Below are 17,905 nucleotides of genomic sequence, written 5' to 3' on the forward strand. Positions count from 1 at the left end.
TTCGACATCTTCCGTGTTGATCACAGCGCCCACCATTCGCAACAGGTAGGTAGCTACTGACTGCGCACAGTTCGTTTGAGCCTTGTGCTGTGCACTTCCGTTCGGTGGTTCTTTCGCAACTGAGTCAGCTTGATATCAGAATCTAGCCTAGAGGTACTCGACATCGTAAGCAACGACCATAACAGTACTACAACGACCTCTCATTCAAGACTTGAGCGACCAGAGGCCGTCAGACTGTCTCCATTACCAACCATCGTTCGCTGTCTACTTGCGATCTATTCTTTCAAAACGCGCAGTAGGTAAGTTTCTGCCCGCCGTCGTTTGCATGTTGTGTTCCCCCTTCTCTGTTATACTTCAAACGCTTTTCCCGTCCTCTTTGGGTTCAAATGGCATGGGCACCACGACACGTTCACAATCATTTGAAGATGTCACGAGGTATCTCTTTTACGCGAAATACACTTGGCATTTGAAGTTTTGGACTGCTTTCATCTTCTTCCATCGTCTCATAGCTTATTTCCCCTGGTCCAACCTCAGCATCTGACCTAAATGGACTTATATGCTTCAACGTCCTTTTATACTTGGCTTGATATTCCAGTGTTATCTAACAAATGTCCATTCTTTGACAGTTTCAAAGCAGTGCCGCCCCCTGCAAACCTGTTATCAACTGAAACCTGGGTGATTGAAACCGATTTCCCATCGCGGCAATGGAGCAACCGGGAGGTTTAACTCTTCTTGAACTCTTCAAGACGGCTGCGCGAGAGAATGATCCCCGTCTCCGCGGGTGGTGGGATACGATACGTAAGCCATTCTTACTTTTACCTTTGTCGCGCCTCAACAACCAGTTCAGCGATGCGCAACAGTTGAATCTGGAGACTGACCTTTACCACGCAGTCGATATCCAGAACCACATGATCAATACCGATACAGGGGCCATACGACCGTTTGGTTTCTTCCAATGGAGATATCCATTCCAATACCCCGATTTCGTGAGAATGGCCTACAGCCAACTCAGAAGTCACAACGAATGGGGGACCATTCGAGCTGCCATCGAGGCACTTGGCCACACGAAACCCGGGCTTTTGGACCAGCTAAGGTCACCGGTAACTGGACTTGCTGAGCATGAGCTCAGCACCGACCGCAGAAGAAAGCGGTCAAACCGACCAGACCAAACATTTGTGGCGACGATCCATTCCGACGCGGAACACTGGGCCACAGCAGGCGCATTGAGATCGATCAACAACAACTCGGCCGTGGATCCCGCCACGACCAGGGATTTACCGAGGACTTTCGCGGCGAAGAAGAACTGTGTTCACACTATTGTTAACGTACTGACTGATATGGCGCACAAGTTGGGCGGAGATAACAAAGAAACCCGACTGATCAATTTTACTTCGCCCAAGGTTCTGGAAAGCCTTGGATGGGATATGGTGGTGCGTCCTTTTCTGCCTTTTGCTATGAAAGTCTTCCTTATGAGCTAATGTCGTCTTACAGGACTATTTGATCTCAGCACAGATGGGTGAGCCCAATGTGTATCCATGGGCTACTGCGTTCTTCCATGAGGATTATCCGACATTCGAGGCACGATTCAATGAGTTTTTAGCATTGGTTATGGTCAGTACCGATCTTGATATTCTCTTTCCTCGTGAGCTATTCGTCATTCAGTTCAGCCAGAAATACTAATGGGTCGGTATTTACTAGACCTCCAAGGCGGCCGCCGCGAACATGTTTTGGTGCTCCTACATGGAGCGGTTTGCCAATAATCCAGCCGGCGAAATAAGGGTAAATCGCATCCTTTATACCTCTAAATTACCTACCTATCCTCACTCCCATGCCGGAGTTTTACTAACACCTTTGTAGCGTAAAACTGGCAATAAGGAGGGCAATACGAAAAAAGACAACATGGTCGCCAGACTAAGAGCTCGCGTTGCCGCCATCGATGCTCAGGTGGTCCCTCAGCTCAATCAAGCTCCGGTTGAGGCGGGTGCTCAGGGGCAGTCAGCAACTTCGTCCGGCCGGGCTTACGGCCATGCTCAAATGAGCTTCGACGGGCCTGTTACTTTTGGTGCCTCGAGTCCGGCAGATTTACTTGCGCGGCCTCGCACACCCGCTTCGCGTTCAAGGCAACGCGTTGCTCGCCCTAGCTCAATTGAGCATGAGGCCCTTGAGGATACCCTTTCCAATCCACTTGCAAGAGGTCTACAGCCATGTCGTGTGCCGCCTGCACCGGTTTCTGAGCCAAGTGGCTATGTCAATTCGTCTTTCCAACATGGCGAGGAGCAAAATGACGCTCCATTCAGTCAATATGCTGGCCCTCGCACTGGCCCCTACGCGTTGCCCGTGCCAGGAAATCGTAGTCACAGCGGTTATTCTACATCCGGGGGTACCTCGACTGCAAGGCAGTCTGCTGCCCCGATACAGCCCAGGGTAACCCCGCCAATATTCCCTGGAACCACGACTGCTAGGCAGTCTACTGCTCTCGTTGAGCACAGCATCACCTTACCTGTCGCTTATGCCGTAAACGCCGCTCCCTAGGATGGAGAGGCCAGCGCAAAAGATAGACAGGGGTCAATGGCTTCTATGAGGGGAGCAAGTGCACAGCCTTATCATGGAGTGGGAAATGCTGAGATGAGTTTTGCCTCGCACCCGCAGCTAGATGAGCAAGCCTTTGCCGATAGAGAGTGGTATCAGGCTCCTTAAGTAGTCCAACAGAATGGAAATACGGGGCAAGGACACGTCGATTCTGGTGAGTACACCGGAGACGAAGCCTTGGACAATCAGTATGCCTTCGATTGGAACGGTTTTCTTCCGGAGGGGTCCCTCCTTGAAAGGGACGTTACGGCTCCTATGGGCAATGCTGCCAATGAGTTCAATGGGTTGGGTTGCTACCAGGGCATGAATCCGGAATCTTATGAAGCGGCAGAAGGGTATGGAGACGCCAATGGCATGTTTAATGCCAATGTTGCCAATACCCAGGCTCAAACCGAAGTGAACTTGGAGCAGGCCAACCACAAATATAAAGACGCCGGGGTTGCAACAACTTCTAGAACTAGCGGAATACCGGCGGGCGGTTATAGCGCATTTGGAACTAACTCAATTAATATGGGTAGGAAATGGGTGGGAGACGTTGATCAGCAAAACTCCGACGTTGGAGACGGGACAAACTCGGCCATCGTCGCCGGCCATCCTGTCAGCAATTTCTTCGCCGATACGACCGCCGGAACTCTCGCCAACAACATGAATAATAACAACCTGGTTGCTCACGAACAACAGCGAGTTGATATCTGGGAAGGAGCGATGATGGACGGCCATTTTGCCGACAACAGTCACGGCAGCGTTGAACTGCCCATTCCTGACTACGACAACCAAGGTGACAGCGAGGAGGTTGTGGGAGCTGGATATTCCACCGAAGGAGTAGTTGGAGATTGGAACTTGAATGCGCTTGCACCGCTCAATACCTCTAACGACGAATCGCTTGGCTGGCATGTTAGCAGCTCAGAGCGTTCAAGAAGGAAGAGGAGGCGAGGAGACGGCGAGGAGGAGGAGGAGGAAGAGCCTCATGCTCAGAGGCCCCGACGGTATTGATTGGCTTGAGGAATCAGATGATGTCAAAGGGGGTCACGTTAGCATTATCATGAACTAGAGGTACCTTGCCCATGGTCCATGGATGACCGCCAATGACGAAATTTCGCCAACGACCTTGCTCCCAAATCCCAGCATCACTGGGCCTGAACAACCAGCACGCCGACACCCTCGTATACGGTTACAATGCCGACGTCTACTCACAATCGATAAAGGATCCTTATATTTTGCGATTCATACCGCTGATATGTTTGTGCCATGTCATTTGAGGTAACTCGTACTGTTTCTCGCTTTCCTGGCTGTGACCTTCCCACCCCTAACGATATTTAGGGGTATTTCGAATCATTTTATCATGTGACTACCACCTTCAGGCAGTAATCCAGTGACAGAGGCCGCCGTCATCCAGTTGCCACTGACTTGAGTCATCAAGTACCGCAGTGTGGACATATAAGAAGGGCCTATTCACTTTCGCTACGACCGCAGTATAGGTACCTCTAGTCTCAAATACATTACCTCATTCTCCCACTTCTGGCATCTATGAGGTATAAATGTTAAGGTATATATAGCGTATAGATTTCTTTCTCTTGTATTACCTATATGTATACCTACTCACCAGCTTCCCCTTTTCCAGGTACCACTCATCCTTGTAGACTTCTTCCCCAACCACAACACCCGAGCACACACCCAGCGCTTTACTTGAACCCCTTTGAGTCGGGCTGCAATGTCAGCTATACCAAGCGATGGGAGGCTAGAACAACGGCGGTGACACTTTCTACGCCAATGCGGTTGACGACAGATGTTCCCCAATTAGCTCCGCGCCAGCTAACAATTCGTTTGGTGACATAAATCACGGAATTCGGCCTCCAGCAAGAAAGGAGGAACCAGCAGCAAACACTAGTTCCCGAATCGTTACAATCGAGCGGGGAGTTGATGACCTGGGCAACGTTGACACGAATGAGCCCGCCTGTGGCCCACAGGCCTTTGGGGAGCCGGAGCCCTTTGGTTCGAACCAGGGATATGCAGGTAATGGTAAATCTTTTGATGATACAACAGTCTCGCCCAGCTATTGCGGTTCAGCAATTAACAAGAGTCAAAATGGCGACTATGTGCAAGGCTCAGCTGCCAACTTCGTATATCTCGACGATGAAGAGGACCTGTTCGCCGACAGTTTCCTCGCCAGTCAGACAGCGGACCGTACTGTGGGCGCTGGCGAGAAGAGGAAGAGGGGAACCGAAGAGGAAGATGAGGACGAGTTGCCTCGGGCTCGGAGGTCTCGTCAGGTCTAGGAGTGACAGAGGTCCGCAAAGGTTCTCTGAGAAGGGTCATGATGTGGCAATGATTTAGAGGATGGTTCATAGATGACGGCGAGAAGGTTGTTTGTCCGTGGTCGGGAAGGTCTGTACAAGCCATCCTTTGGAGAGAGTGAGCAGAAAGCAGCTTCAAAGATGGCCATGTGGATACATAGAATGATGACTGGACATCACAGAGTGAAACGAGATCGGCTTCCTCACCTCTTTGCATATGACATGAGTGAGTCGTGCGGTTTGCTTACTTGCGGCTTGTGGTTTTTCAATGATTACCTAGGTATTCTAGTGTGTCATTTTCTGACAAACCCAGCACCTCTGCATTCCTCCTCAGTTGAGTCATCACTTATAGGTACTTGGAGGTATAAGAAGCCCGTCGCTCTCTTAACTACCTCTACATCTAGAGGTACCACTCTTTCGTCACCCTACTGTACCTTGGCCATCAAGGTCCAAGCCGTACCCAAACCCTGCCCAAGCCACATTATATAAAATATTCTTTATATATCCTAAGCTCCAATGTTACAGGTAGGTAGCCGTACCTCTCTAAGATCACCTTTCTTCCCACACACGAACAGATACTACACTCACAACTTCTTTCACCGACATACCGTGCAAGAAAGAAGGTCTTCCCATCAGGGATGACAGAAGCGCTTTGGAAAAATCCAAATGTGCGACATTGCCTAGTAGTCGCCAGGCACATACCAAGGGGCTCCAATCCGGTGTCAACAGATGGTCCGAGTATTCGGGCGACAGCCACCACCTTCGGCGATCCAGGGGCGAATTCGTTCAGCAATGCTGCTAGGACGGAAGTTCCGAATCAGCATAGCGAATCTGAATAGCTTGAGCATATGAGTATGGGCAACGTCGATATCGATGACCCCAAACTTGGACGACCTACATGTTATAGTTCCAAACATAGCGCACGCGTCCTTTGACGTATTCTTTGATGACGACGCGTTCTACCAAAGACCTTCAACTGGACGGACTGGCCCTACGCTTTACCCGTTCCAGGACATCGTAGTCTAAGCGGCTATTTTACATCCGGGGGTACTTCGACTGCAAGGCAGTCTACTGCCTACATTAAGCCCAGCATCACCTCACCTATCGCTTCTGCCGTAAACGCCGCTCCCTAGGATGGAGAGGCCAGCGCCAATGAGGGCGAAAGTCTGGTGGATATCTACACAAACTCGCGTGCAGAGCCTCAAGGTAGGATGGCAGATGTCGACACGAGTCCTTCCACGAAATCGTTCAACGGCCCTACATCATCTTATTACTAGAACTACCTAAGCAGTGCCGGTAATCGATGAGCAGTATACCTCTAGAGTACTATGAGGCGGTGCGAGGACCTAGATATCGTTCCGCAACAAGTAAATGGTACAGCCTTCAGCGACCGTCAGCTCAAGTTGAGCTGGAATGTTTCTCTTCTCGACGGCTACGATCTCCAAAGGGCTGTCGCCTTTTCACTCGCTGGTGATGCTGGATATTCGTGGATTGCCTTTTGTCTCAACCCCACGTTCATCCAGACGTAGGGATGCTGGTAGGGATGCCAAAAGAGGTAGAGGTACACTTTTGCTCCTGGGCAATAAGAAGAAATCGAGGTCCTTTGCTATAGGCGATATTAACAACGTCGATAACGAAGAAGAATAGCCCCAAACTCCCCCTTAGCCGCCCTTCTTCGTCGTACGCCAGCATTGAGACGAGGCTTTCCAGCCATCACAAGCCCACACCACCAGCTGTCCGTAACAGCCGCAGTCCGAACACAGATAAACTGTGTTTTTTTCCTTCCTCCTACCTGTCTGCCGATGAGTTTGCGTCCTGGGTCAGATATATACCTACCTCTATTGTAAGAGACGAGATACAGCCTACAGGGTATCGCTAGCGTCTACATCCAGTGCTTCGCAAACGATCCTAACTATGAGCTTAAGGTACGTCATATCACCCCCTCAGCCCCAACAATTAGTACTCCTTGAGTTACTAACAGCTTTGCAGCGCAAAGTTAACAACAAGGACACGAATTTGAATAAAGCATCGCAGCTCCGTGATTTGAAGGCCCTGATGCCGGATGCTAACAGCGTAGCAAATTCTTCTGCGGTTGTTTCTGCCGCTGGCCAGGGTCCCGCGGACTCCATTGGTCTTCCCCAGCTTCCCCATCCCAAAGCTGGAGCGCCTACCTACTGGAACTCCATAACACTCGGGCTGGATGGCCTGCTTCCCAGGCTGTCCCCCTGTGGGCGGGACACCTCCTATCATCACTGAGGAACATCAATCACGACACATGATGGCCATCAATGGTCTAGTTCCCCAAAATCCACTCGGCGGGATGGACCCAACCTCCCTTACTCAACCTGCCACACCCGCGCGCCGTGCCCAAGGCAGTGCAAATGCTTTTGCTAATCCTCGTGCTGATCAATGGCAACCAGCTGCTGCCGAGTAGCTGCTCGCCACCACACCGTCGGCTCTGCCTGTAGCATGTCTCTCCCTAGGATGGAGAGAGCAGCAGCAGCGAGCACGCAAGCGAGATGGGACGCTGAGATGTCGAGGTCAAATGGAATACAATGGTGGCGGAGGGCGGTGTTGCGGTTACGCTCTGCTCTATCGTCATTGTCTGCTTTCTTTGTTTGGGCTATCCCTTGTCAGCTTGGGCGGCTCCGATAGACGAGTACTCGATGTAGAAGAGAATACAAGGATGAAGCAAAAAAACCCTCTGTGGCGACTGGGATGTCTTGTGCGGGCAAAGACAAGCGGACGTGGCGTGGTCTTTCGCCGGGCAGCCGGAGAGCTCCATGCATGCAATGCATATCAGCCGCTGGGTGCATATCGTCCATATGCAGATCTGCGTTGGGCGATGCCCGCATGCAGAAGCACCTACATGATCCTGTAGTCCTCTCCCTTTCCCGTCCTGACACCGCTCCATCCCGACACTCCGACCTCTGTCTTCCCGGAAAATTTCCCATCGCGGGAGCGGAAGTCGTCGCTAGGAGCTTTGATGAGAGAGGAGCTCGAACATCGACATGGCATCTTTCGAGGAAAAGCCTCCACGGCCTTCTTCGAGAACGTCGATCAACATCACCATGCCGCCCCTCGCCTTCCCCGCCAACTTGGTCGCCGTCATCAGAGTCAAGAGCGCCGCCGCTGGTTGCCGTATTGAGTTCATCAAGCCACTCAAAAATGGGAACTGTTGGATCATTTGTAGTTCACCGACTGCCGACGTGGACACCGGTCATCAGGCCCAAGGCCAGCCCCAAACATCTTAGTGTAGACCTAGGTCAAAACAGTTTCGCCATTGGTGTATCTTTATCTACATATCCTGCTTTGTCCCTTCAGTTTCTCTTCTGATTGTTGACCTCCTCTTCTAGATATTCGAGCCAACTCTATGCTTCATCCCTACGCAGGATGGCGATGGGCGGGGCAGCGGGCAGTGGCTCGTCAACCAGACGGGCACGCAGGCGACGGTATAGTTTCGGGACTTTGACTTGAGCAACAGGCACATGTTCTTGGGGTCAGCCTTTTGAAAGCCTCGTTCGTACATCGTTTGTTCGTCATGGCCGGTTAAAAGGGATAGGTCGGTCGAGCGTGGCGATGAGTCGGTGGCTCGCGACATGGATTGGTCGTCATTCTACTCAGACAAGGCATCAGCGAAGAGAACAGCTTTGACCAGGGGGCAATGGAGGAAACTCGGCTGATGCGACTCAGATGGGGAGGGATCGACTCGCGACAGACGACAACAACGACTTGACGGATGGACGTGTCTCAGGAGACCATCTCTTTGCTTGATGGTCGATCCGTTCCGGTGGAATCCTGAACTGGATTTGTCTCCGCAACACTATTGCGCGCTGCTGAGGCTGGACGACAACTAATAGAGTGTCAGACGTTGCGCGGCATGTGAGGCCAGATGTGACGGGCCGTTTTGAGGGATTGACGAGCTCGACTTAGGGGCATGAACGCCTCAAAATTGTTAGTGGGAGCTCCCTCTGACCTTGGTGTTTCCCTCCGTCGCAGCCGAAGCGACTTCCTCGCCGGATTTCTCCCCTCTGGAGATGGCCCGTGCTTATAGACTACCTCGTTATTTTCCATTCTTTCCCCTCTTCTCGTTTGTCCTTGTTCCCAAAAACCACCCACAGGTCAACATCCATCTGGAGGTACTTCTACTTCTTCTTGAAAGATACGACCGACATCCTGGACAATCCGGATAACAATGCCCATATCAATTGCATCCGGGCCAAATCCGATGATGAAGTAGAAGAGAAGGCGTGGGAGGTCATGGTAAGTCTTGACATTGAAACACCGTTGCCTGTCTTCTGACACGTATTGTCGCAATGTAGTTCGAGGCATATGACGCTCAGAGAGGCAAACGCGTCTCCAGACTCCTCACAGCCTACTTCCCGAACTTCATGGATCGCTGGGAGGCCTTGGTGGCACTGATGCGCGTACGTATCCTTACCTAGATTGTCAAGACCGAGTCACGAAAGCGTGGCTAACTTTACACTACTGGCAGCACTCCAAGGCTGCCGTAGCAGACCTTTTTGCCATACACTACATGGATCGATATGTACACAACCCGGTGACGGAGCTTGATGTAGGTCTAAACAACTCCATTCTTCTCATCCAGTCGGCTACATAACTGACATCTGTTCTACGAAGACCAAACTTTCCAATAACTATACGAACAAAATGCGGGACTTCAACAAGGATGTCAAGGCTGCGAGCAAGTTCCGGGGCTCCGTGACCACTGTTGACCGAATCACTTCGATTTACTCGTCCGTCCTGAGAAACGCCCCCTGAGCGACTTTCTAGGTCACCGCTTGGCTGGGATCGCGAAGCCGAAGCGAGTCAGAGCCAGGACCACCACTGGAGATTCTGCAACATCTGGACCGACCTCTAGCAACAGTGGTAACTCGGAACAGCACGTCGGGGGCACAGCTGGCAGCTCTATGACCCCCATTTAAGAGGAAGGGGAGGATCTTATGGCTGCCTTCCAAGAAGATGGAGAGGGTGTTATGGCTTTAACTCAAGAAAAAGAGGAGGGTGCTATGGGCGAGGCCGACAAGGACGACGGAGACAAAGCGCTTGAAGGTCCAAATGGACTCAACACCTCAAGCCTCGACGCCGTTAATTCCCATTCTGACAACCAGTGTGCCACGCTCGACCAGCATTCTTCACTCGGCGAACAATCCCACAACGACAATGAGGATTCTGCCCCGGACCAGCATCAGTCGCTTGGCGACCAGTCTGAGCAACCTTCGACCAATGAGCCTAGGGCTCCGCCGAACAACGAAACGGATGCGGATCTTTCTCCTTTTTTTGCAGAAGCGTACCATGAGCCCATCGATAGTTACAATGGGGAAGATGTCAGCAGCCAAGCGGCGCTGGATGGTAGAGTTACCAAAGATGGGAACAATCCGTACGAAGTTGACCTCGACTGGTACGAGCTCTAAGATGGAGAAGATGGGTCACTGAGGAGGCGAGCGCTCTCGGTGCCTTGACTTCTGACTTCAAGTCGAGGTCTAAAATGGAGTGGGTGGCTAGGCAAGATACAAGCTGCATCTGGGAGGTGATTTACGGACGCAGTGTTCGTGTTGAGCAGGCCTCTGAGCGCGGCTATAGTGGCATATTCCCAACTGTCAATGGCTTCTGTGGTAGTAGATGGAGCTCGAGTTGGGCTTCAGTTCCTTTAGAGCGGATTAAGGAGTTTCTAGTCTGGTGCAAGATGCCCAGATTCCGTTGTCTCCGGGTGTTTCCTTAGCATTTTTGACTTCGTCATTTTCTGTGCCGTGGAATCTAAATTTTCATATGTCGATCCCGTCTTATTCATCCCGCGAGCTCGTCTGACTCTCCCCTGCTTATATTCCCTTGACTGACAACTGCCATCAATGTTTGCTTACGTTTTATGGAGTTGTAGCTGCAGTATTACATCCCCGGGGGTAGTCATCCGTGACTGCTTTGTACTCACTTTCCTCATAGCACGATGGACAATCCTTCCAATGTTACCGATCCGCCGACCATAAGGCAGAGGCTCGGTTATGTCTGGTGCAAGTTGTCCGGGTTCTCTCCTAACCACTGTCATGTCCCTCGTTCTTGGGATTATCCTCTGGCGATATCAGTCTTTCAAGGGAACAACTCAATCTGTCCTTGTATTCATCCCCTCGCAATTCAGGACCTCCCTCTTCCATATCTCATCGCGTACCTTTCATCTGATGTGTTTGATGTCCTCGCTGCCGATGGGCAACTGCCGTCAATCTCTTCCAGGTCCAAATGGCCCATGCGGCAGGCACCACGCTTTCCAGGCTGGCACCTTCACCTTCAAACCTGGAATTTCCCATAAAGCCCTCCCTCACCTTGGTGTTCCCCCCACTTGAATTACTTCTCTTCGTCCACCAAACTGCCTTTGCAGTCGTCAAGTGTCGGACAGCAATCTTCACGCCTGCAATTCTCATTGCACATTCTCGCTCTTTTGCTACAAAGCATTCGCACCTTTCTTCAATTCCTTTACTACGATTCCTCGTAAGTCGCGTTATCCAGCCCTCGTCGGAATCATGGCCTTCTACCCCGCCGGATTTTGGCCTCCTCGCGTTCTGCGTCCACGTCCCCAAGCACTACTCACCATGATATGTCGTACATCCATCAATCCCCAGCAATGCCAGCCCTATCCTAGAACAATGATAGTACTAGTTCCGGATACATAATAGACGTCTCGTGCTCACTATATACTAGTGACTCTTGGAGAACATGGACCCCTCGAACCCTGCCACACCTGCTCAGCAGGCGATTACCAGCTTGGAGCACTTCCGACAGATTCAAGCTGCGGAGGAGGCAGCTGCAGAGGCAGCCGCAGCCGCCAAGGGGAACACCACCGCCGCCGACTTCCCGCTCGATCCGGCCGAGCAAGTGCTTTGATTGATCAATTTGTTGCGGCCCTCTTGAACACGGACGGCATCGTCGACAACTATCGTCACGATCCGACCGAGAACTCTGAAGTGAAGTTCGTCCTTGGTCTTCCGAGAGAGAAGATAGTGAGAAAGGGTTGGGAAGTTATGGTTAGTAGCCCTGCCACTATGTGCCATACCAGTCATAGGCTTTACGAACAGTACAATTTTGCAGGATTATGATTATAAAGTCCAACGAGGAATCATCCACCCTGACGCGTTCTGCCCTGAACTACCCAACTTTATGACCAGGTGGAGGTTGACCTTGAGCACCTTTCGGGTATGCGCCTTCGTCCTACCTTGTGCCATCACCGGCGACATCGAATGCTGACATGGATGCTCAGAAATCAAAGGCTGCTTGTTCCGACTTGTTCACCCTCCCGTATTTGTGGAGGTACACGTGCAATCCGGTTGCCGAATTGGAGGTGAGCAACATTGAACGCGGCCTCCCTCTCTCATTTACGATGGACCTACCGCTAATGTACCTATCTACTACTCGCTCATCAGACCAAGGTCTCAAACAATCACACAAACAAAATGAAGGAGTACCGAAAGCCAATCGATCAAGCTCGAAAGTTTGGTGGCTCGTACGAGACCATCAACAACATCACTACGGTCAGAAATGCGGCAGGCGAGACCATCGAAACGCTCATTAAGCCTCAGAAACGCCTTCTTTCAGAGTTTCTGGACGACGACCTGGCCGCATTTGCGAAGGCCAAGCGACAGAGAAGGGTTACCGGATCTTCTTCAACCTTCGGAGCTACATCTAGTAGCCCTGTCAGCGACGGCAATGCAGTAGCGACACAGCCGGTTGAGGGTGTAGCTGGCGGTGTTTTGGCCACCATCCAGGAGGAGCCCTCCTATCAAGGCGACTACTTCCACGACGACAACTTCGACGAAGATGTGCCCGCAGTTGAAGAAGAAGAACACGCGTTTCAGGACCAATTCGATGATCTTCAAGCATCGAACGCCTTCGACAATGCCGATCTGGATGGCTCCTATCATTACCACACCGACCAAGATGCCGCGTCAGTTCCACGATCATCTCTGAACGAGCAATATACTGGTTATCATCCTAACCAGTACTCTGCTCCTCCCAATGATCATGCAAATGGTGGATCGCCTATTTCGGATCAAGAGGCACAGCAACCCGTCGACCCGATGCCGTACTTGGATTTCGGCAGGAATTTCGAAGATAACCAGCCTATCGCTGGTAACTCCGGAGGCAGTGGCGGCAGAAAACCTGCCAATGATCGATAAGCAACTTGCTCATCAGCAGAACCAAGAGGGATCAGGACCTTTTATTGTCTCCAATGTCCTCAGCAGCCCTGAGCCCGGTTTCGCCAACTACAGCCCTCTTGACCAGTACCAGGCGCCCCATCACCAACAGTCATTGGACGGAGAGTTTGGCTACAACTCGCTGGATCAGTATCTGACTGGTCCCGAGCCCGGAGCAGATGCCGGTCCCTTGATGTGGGATCAAGAGCATCAGCAGCCCGATGATTTCATGGGTTTCTTTGACCTCGACGAATACATCTGCCGTTCCCAACCTATTGCTGGCAGTTCCCGAGACAATGGTCGCAGTCAAGCTGGCGAGGGATCTGAATCTACGGATCAGTCCAAGAACTAGTCCTTAGGTATCAGCCCCGGCGACTGATCGATGTACCACTAATCATATCGATCTTTCGAGCAAGTGCTCCATAAGTTCAAGCTTGGACTATTGGTCCAACCGAAATTCTGCTAATACCCAGAAGTCTGGAGCTGTGAGTAAACCCGATGATGAGCCTCCTAGCGGAGCTAGCGGTAATTGATCGATGACTGAGGACATATCACGATCTTCGAGCAAGCGCTCGAGAACCGTCAGGTTTGGACTAAAGGTCTGATGTCTATAAAAAAAAAGGGGGTCGTGGGTGGGACGTGATGTAGGTTGTATCGGGGAGATCACTTTGTGTCTTCGAAATGGTTTTCTGCGGCGTGAATCGGGCCCGAGTTGGGTTCAAGATTCCACTTTCCTGAGCGCGGAGTTGGACGGTTTCATTTAGTGCAAGTTGCCCAGATGTTGTTTTATTTTGTCTTGTAACTTTTCATTTGGTCTTTGTCAGCCTATTCGCGTCTATACATAGGTATCAGGCTAGGACCTGTTACCGGCTTCCTTCTTCTGGAATGCGCGCGCCTTACCCACCTCTTCCCACCAGAGAGTAAGAGATATATCTCCGTCAATCCGTCTCATAATTTACATTGCAAACGTTGATTCTTCTCAATATTGCTTGTCGTTCTTTGTGGTAGGTTGTATTAAAGACCACAGATTTCAGATCATCAGTTTTTCATTTGGTACCTCTACCCACTCGTAACACGGCACGGTAAATGCATTCGGTCCGTCATTTGGTATAACTACGAGTTTTCTTCAATAAGTAGGCCGTTATTAGGAAGGAGACACAGTTGGCGTTATATACAATACTATAAGCATCATGATCCAACCAGCTGACACCGAAATCCCAACCTCGCCGGCGAGTTACCCAATCTCCTGAATACCTCCACTACTTGTTGCCACGGTTGCATATGGTGCAGAAGCGCCTTCTCTCCCTCACTCCATCATTAACAACTTGATGCTGGCATAGGTCCCTAGAACTCAAAGGCTGCCTGTTCAGACTTCTTTGCCCTTCCATTTCTGTGGAGGTACACTTGCCACCCAATTCCGGGGTTTTGAGAGAAAGTGTCCAACAATCATGCCAACAAAATGAGAAAGTATAACACTGAGATCAAGGGCGTCAGGGACAACGAGCGTACGGTTATCGAGATCCGCAACATTGCCGAGGTCAGAAACGTTTTTGGGAACCTCGTCAAAACAATCATCAAGCCGGTGAACCCTCCCTGAGCGGTTTCCTCGACGGGGAGTTACCCGTTGAGCTATTCAAATCGAAGCGATAGGAAGTCGCAGGACCAGAAGCTACGAGAGTGACTACGAGGACTCTGACAGAAGCGTCTCGTTGAGCACAGGTATCTTCCATCTGATGTCCACGTCCGCAACTGATTTTTCCCCATCGTATTGCAGGTGACAGCCGGCATCCCACCCGGCAAGCACCGCAAGTTAACCTAGAGGTAAGAAATGCCCATTCACTTTGAAGAGACTCCAGCGATCCCCCCGCAACCCATCTTGTGCCTCTCTCTTTACTTACGTGGGCTTTCTCACTCGCACCTCCTCCAAAAGCAAAACTGAACAAAGAAAGCAACTGATCACGTCACTGTCGTCAACCCAAGAAAAGCATTTTCTACAAAATGGAACCTACCAACCCTCCTGCGCGTCCGCAGAGAATCATCAGGAACGCCGCCCATTTTCACCAGTTGGAGGCAGAGGCCAGAGCAGCGGCGCTAAGCGGTGCTAACGCAGGATACTGCGGTGACTTTCCAGATAACGATGACGACGCACAGGGCGTGTTGATTGACGAGATGCTGGAGGCAATGGCCAATACCGCTGGCGTCGTTGACAATGACAGCTCTGACGTCAAGGCTATTCGCGATCTGCCTAGAGACAAACAGGAAATGATGGCATGGAGGGCCCTGGTAAGTGGCTTACATCACAAAATCCAGATACTTCCCATGAGATCAATACTAACGCACCCTTTCGTGCAGTTCAAAGTTCGCGACACCCAGCAAGGCCTTCATAACCCGGATATCCTGACGGCACGCTTCCCCGACTTCACGAGTAGGTGGAAGGCAGTTTTGGCCCTTGTGCGCGTAAGAGTCTCCTCCGCCTTGTTTTCTTCTCGGCAATAAGATGCTGACGCCAGGGCTCAGTCTAGCAAGGCCGGAGCCACCCAGTTTTTTGCGGTGCACTACCTGGACCGCTATACAGCGAACCCTATCATGGAGCTGGATGTAAGTTCAAGCGATCGCATGTCTCCGGAGTTACCACAGAATGGGCATACCTCTAACGTGCTTTGGCCTCCTTCACCTGCTTTAGACCAAAATATCAAACAACAACACGAACAGAAATAAGGACTACAACCATGAGCTCAAGGCAGCCAGGGATCATGGTCAAATCGTTGCGAAGTTTGATGATCGCGCCGAGATTAGAGATGCCTCGGGAACGCTCCTCAAAACGTTGATGAAGCCGAGGAAGCGCGTCCTGAGCGAGTTTCTTCCCCCGGAACTGGCTCAGTCCCCGGCGGCCAAGGTGAAACGTTCTAGAGGAAGCCGCAGGGGCATGGGAGCTTCTGCAACCCCGGTAGGTGTGTCTTCTTTTGCCAACGGAGGGCAGGCTACCGAGAGCCACGCCGCGAGCTCCCTCCACGCTATTCAAGAGGTGAAGATGTACGAGCCTCTTCAGACCAATTCAGGCAGCGTCCCCCTCGACGACAATCATTTGAACCGCGAACAATCTAACGCCGATAATTTCGATTTGAACTCATCCCAGAGCGATGAAGTCCCGACTCACGCAATCCAGAGCAACGCCGACTTTCCACACGCCGAACTTCTCGATGACGAACTATTCAGTGGCGACCAAAGTAATACCGACCTAAGCTACGCCGACCTGGATAACGCCAACCTAGACAGTTCCGAGCATGGCCGCACCGACTATAGCGGCGCCAACTTGACCAACACCAGCCTGGCCGACACGATCTTGAACAACACTGGCTCCAACAGCCCCGGCCTTCACCCAAGCATCGCCACTCTCGACAACATAGATCAATATCATATGCCGCATCAACCTCAGCTCACGTCCCTCGAGCATGAGCATAACCACGGCAACGCCACCTATGGCAGTAACCAGGCTGGCCCCGGACGTGCAGCTGTGAACCCATCCGGCCGTATGGTTCAAAACGCAGCCGGCGCAAATTGGTGGGTGGAGGACAAGTCCTCTAACGAGTGAGCGCTACTGCTCACGGTTGAAGCTTGACCCAGTCCCGGAAAAAGTGTCAGTCCAGTGTCTGCTTGCCTGCCCCTGGGTACATGGAGGTAGAAATTCGAATGGTTCCAGAACGAGTAATGATGTTATTGGCCGACTGGATGTCAGAGAACCCATTCTGGCCTCAAAACTTCCCACACGTCTATTATGACCTAGCTTCCGTCATTACCTTCATTTATCTTACCCTTGGGCGAATGTCAAGCAGACTCAGTCGATGAAGTTCATAAGTTGGGTGTCTTTGGGCGTTTTGACGCGGGGACGGGCAGCTAAAAGAATTTGGAAGGCTAGGACATTGGTGCTGGGTGTCTGAGATCCGAGTGGATGAGGAAGGGGAAGATGCAAGTTGCGTCTAGGGATTACTCGTGATTCTCGGAGTGGGCTTTGAAGGTAAGATGGGATTCTTGAAGTCAAGATAAGTTCTCGGCGCGGTGCCTTGGCACTTATTTCCTAGTGCAAGTTGCCTAGATTCTGTTCTTATACATCTGTACTCCCGTTTGACATGTCTCATGTCTTTGCAGACACCGTATTCCAGTGGGATATGTATAGAGTAAAAGGCCATAATTGTTTTTTGGGAGTTCAGTCCACGATGGCCGGGATCACAGACATGTTCGCAGCGTCCTACATGGGCCGTTACATCGGCAATCCCATCGTGGAGTTGGACGTAAGTTGTAGATACGACGGCCACAGGGTCTTCCGCAGCCTCCGTTGCCACAGCTGCTACGACCGGTGTGGGAGCAGAGCATGCACCTTTCCAGGGCGCCGCCGCAGTTGTCTTGCCGGCGATTCAGGAAGAGGATGAGGTATCAGACCCTCCCCAGGTAAACCAGTCCAACCTCCAAGCGCATGCCGACTAGCAGAATTCCGAACAGTCTATTCTAGGCCACCAGAAAACCATCCAGCAGAACATCGAGCAGTCCAACATCGAACAGTCCGACATCGAATAATCCAATCTCGGCCAGGGGGACATTGAACAGTCCAACATTGGCCGACATAACACCAACCACCCGTACGTTAAGCAACCGAACTTTAACAGACACGACGCTGAGCATGTTCACGTGGGCCAATACTATGCGGACCAATGCCACGAACCCAATTCACACCAGAGCCAATACCCGGTCTCCCATCAAGATGAAGCTGAAGCCAATCGGGCTGCACATCAGAGGCACTAGAGCAGCTTCGCGTAGCCTGGTGGA

At 51.4% G+C, this 17,905-nt stretch overlaps 6 protein-coding genes across 6 annotated transcripts; all 6 read left to right on the forward strand.

Annotated features, from left to right (window-relative positions):
- Positions 1-704: 704 nt before the first annotated feature.
- On the forward strand, positions 705-4,865 carry B0T23DRAFT_327795 (uncharacterized protein; the record flags this gene model as incomplete). Its single annotated transcript, XM_062835644.1, has 8 exons — positions 705-798; positions 892-1,430; positions 1,492-1,611; positions 1,699-1,779; positions 1,858-2,127; positions 2,278-2,514; positions 2,710-2,985; positions 4,458-4,865. 8 exons carry the CDS (start codon positions 705-707, stop codon positions 4,863-4,865), a joined length of 2,025 nt encoding a protein of 674 aa, XP_062687919.1.
- Positions 4,866-6,211: 1,346 nt separating this feature from the next.
- Positions 6,212-7,139, forward strand: B0T23DRAFT_433391 (uncharacterized protein; the record flags this gene model as incomplete). The annotated part of the gene is made up of 3 exons (XM_062840442.1): positions 6,212-6,408; positions 6,745-6,808; positions 6,873-7,139. The coding sequence occupies 3 exons, from the start codon at positions 6,212-6,214 to the stop codon at positions 7,137-7,139; spliced, it is 528 nt and encodes a 175-aa protein (XP_062687920.1).
- A 755-nt stretch (positions 7,140-7,894) lies between these two features.
- B0T23DRAFT_433392 (uncharacterized protein) lies at positions 7,895-9,665 on the forward strand (the record flags this gene model as incomplete). Its single annotated transcript, XM_062840443.1, has 5 exons — positions 7,895-8,031; positions 9,005-9,146; positions 9,206-9,310; positions 9,379-9,459; positions 9,525-9,665. The coding sequence occupies 5 exons, from the start codon at positions 7,895-7,897 to the stop codon at positions 9,663-9,665; spliced, it is 606 nt and encodes a 201-aa protein (XP_062687921.1).
- A 182-nt stretch (positions 9,666-9,847) lies between these two features.
- Positions 9,848-10,318, forward strand: B0T23DRAFT_433393 (uncharacterized protein; the record flags this gene model as incomplete). The annotated part of the gene is made up of 1 exon (XM_062840444.1): positions 9,848-10,318. The coding sequence occupies one exon, from the start codon at positions 9,848-9,850 to the stop codon at positions 10,316-10,318; it is 471 nt and encodes a 156-aa protein (XP_062687922.1).
- An 817-nt stretch (positions 10,319-11,135) lies between these two features.
- On the forward strand, positions 11,136-13,436 carry B0T23DRAFT_408834 (uncharacterized protein; the record flags this gene model as incomplete). The annotated part of the gene is made up of 7 exons (XM_062839336.1): positions 11,136-11,384; positions 11,607-11,768; positions 11,849-11,917; positions 11,982-12,086; positions 12,151-12,231; positions 12,383-12,635; positions 12,991-13,436. 7 exons carry the CDS (start codon positions 11,136-11,138, stop codon positions 13,434-13,436), a joined length of 1,365 nt encoding a protein of 454 aa, XP_062687923.1.
- Positions 13,437-15,082: 1,646 nt separating this feature from the next.
- B0T23DRAFT_408835 (uncharacterized protein) lies at positions 15,083-16,676 on the forward strand (the record flags this gene model as incomplete). The annotated part of the gene is made up of 4 exons (XM_062839337.1): positions 15,083-15,367; positions 15,437-15,541; positions 15,602-15,682; positions 15,768-16,676. The coding sequence occupies 4 exons, from the start codon at positions 15,083-15,085 to the stop codon at positions 16,674-16,676; spliced, it is 1,380 nt and encodes a 459-aa protein (XP_062687924.1).
- Between the last annotated feature and the right edge of the window lie 1,229 nt (positions 16,677-17,905).

The sequence above is a fragment of the Neurospora hispaniola genome, assembly GCF_033458365.1.
Source record: "Neurospora hispaniola strain FGSC 10403 chromosome Unknown B0T23scaffold_13, whole genome shotgun sequence".
NCBI lineage: Eukaryota > Fungi > Ascomycota > Sordariomycetes > Sordariales > Sordariaceae > Neurospora > Neurospora hispaniola.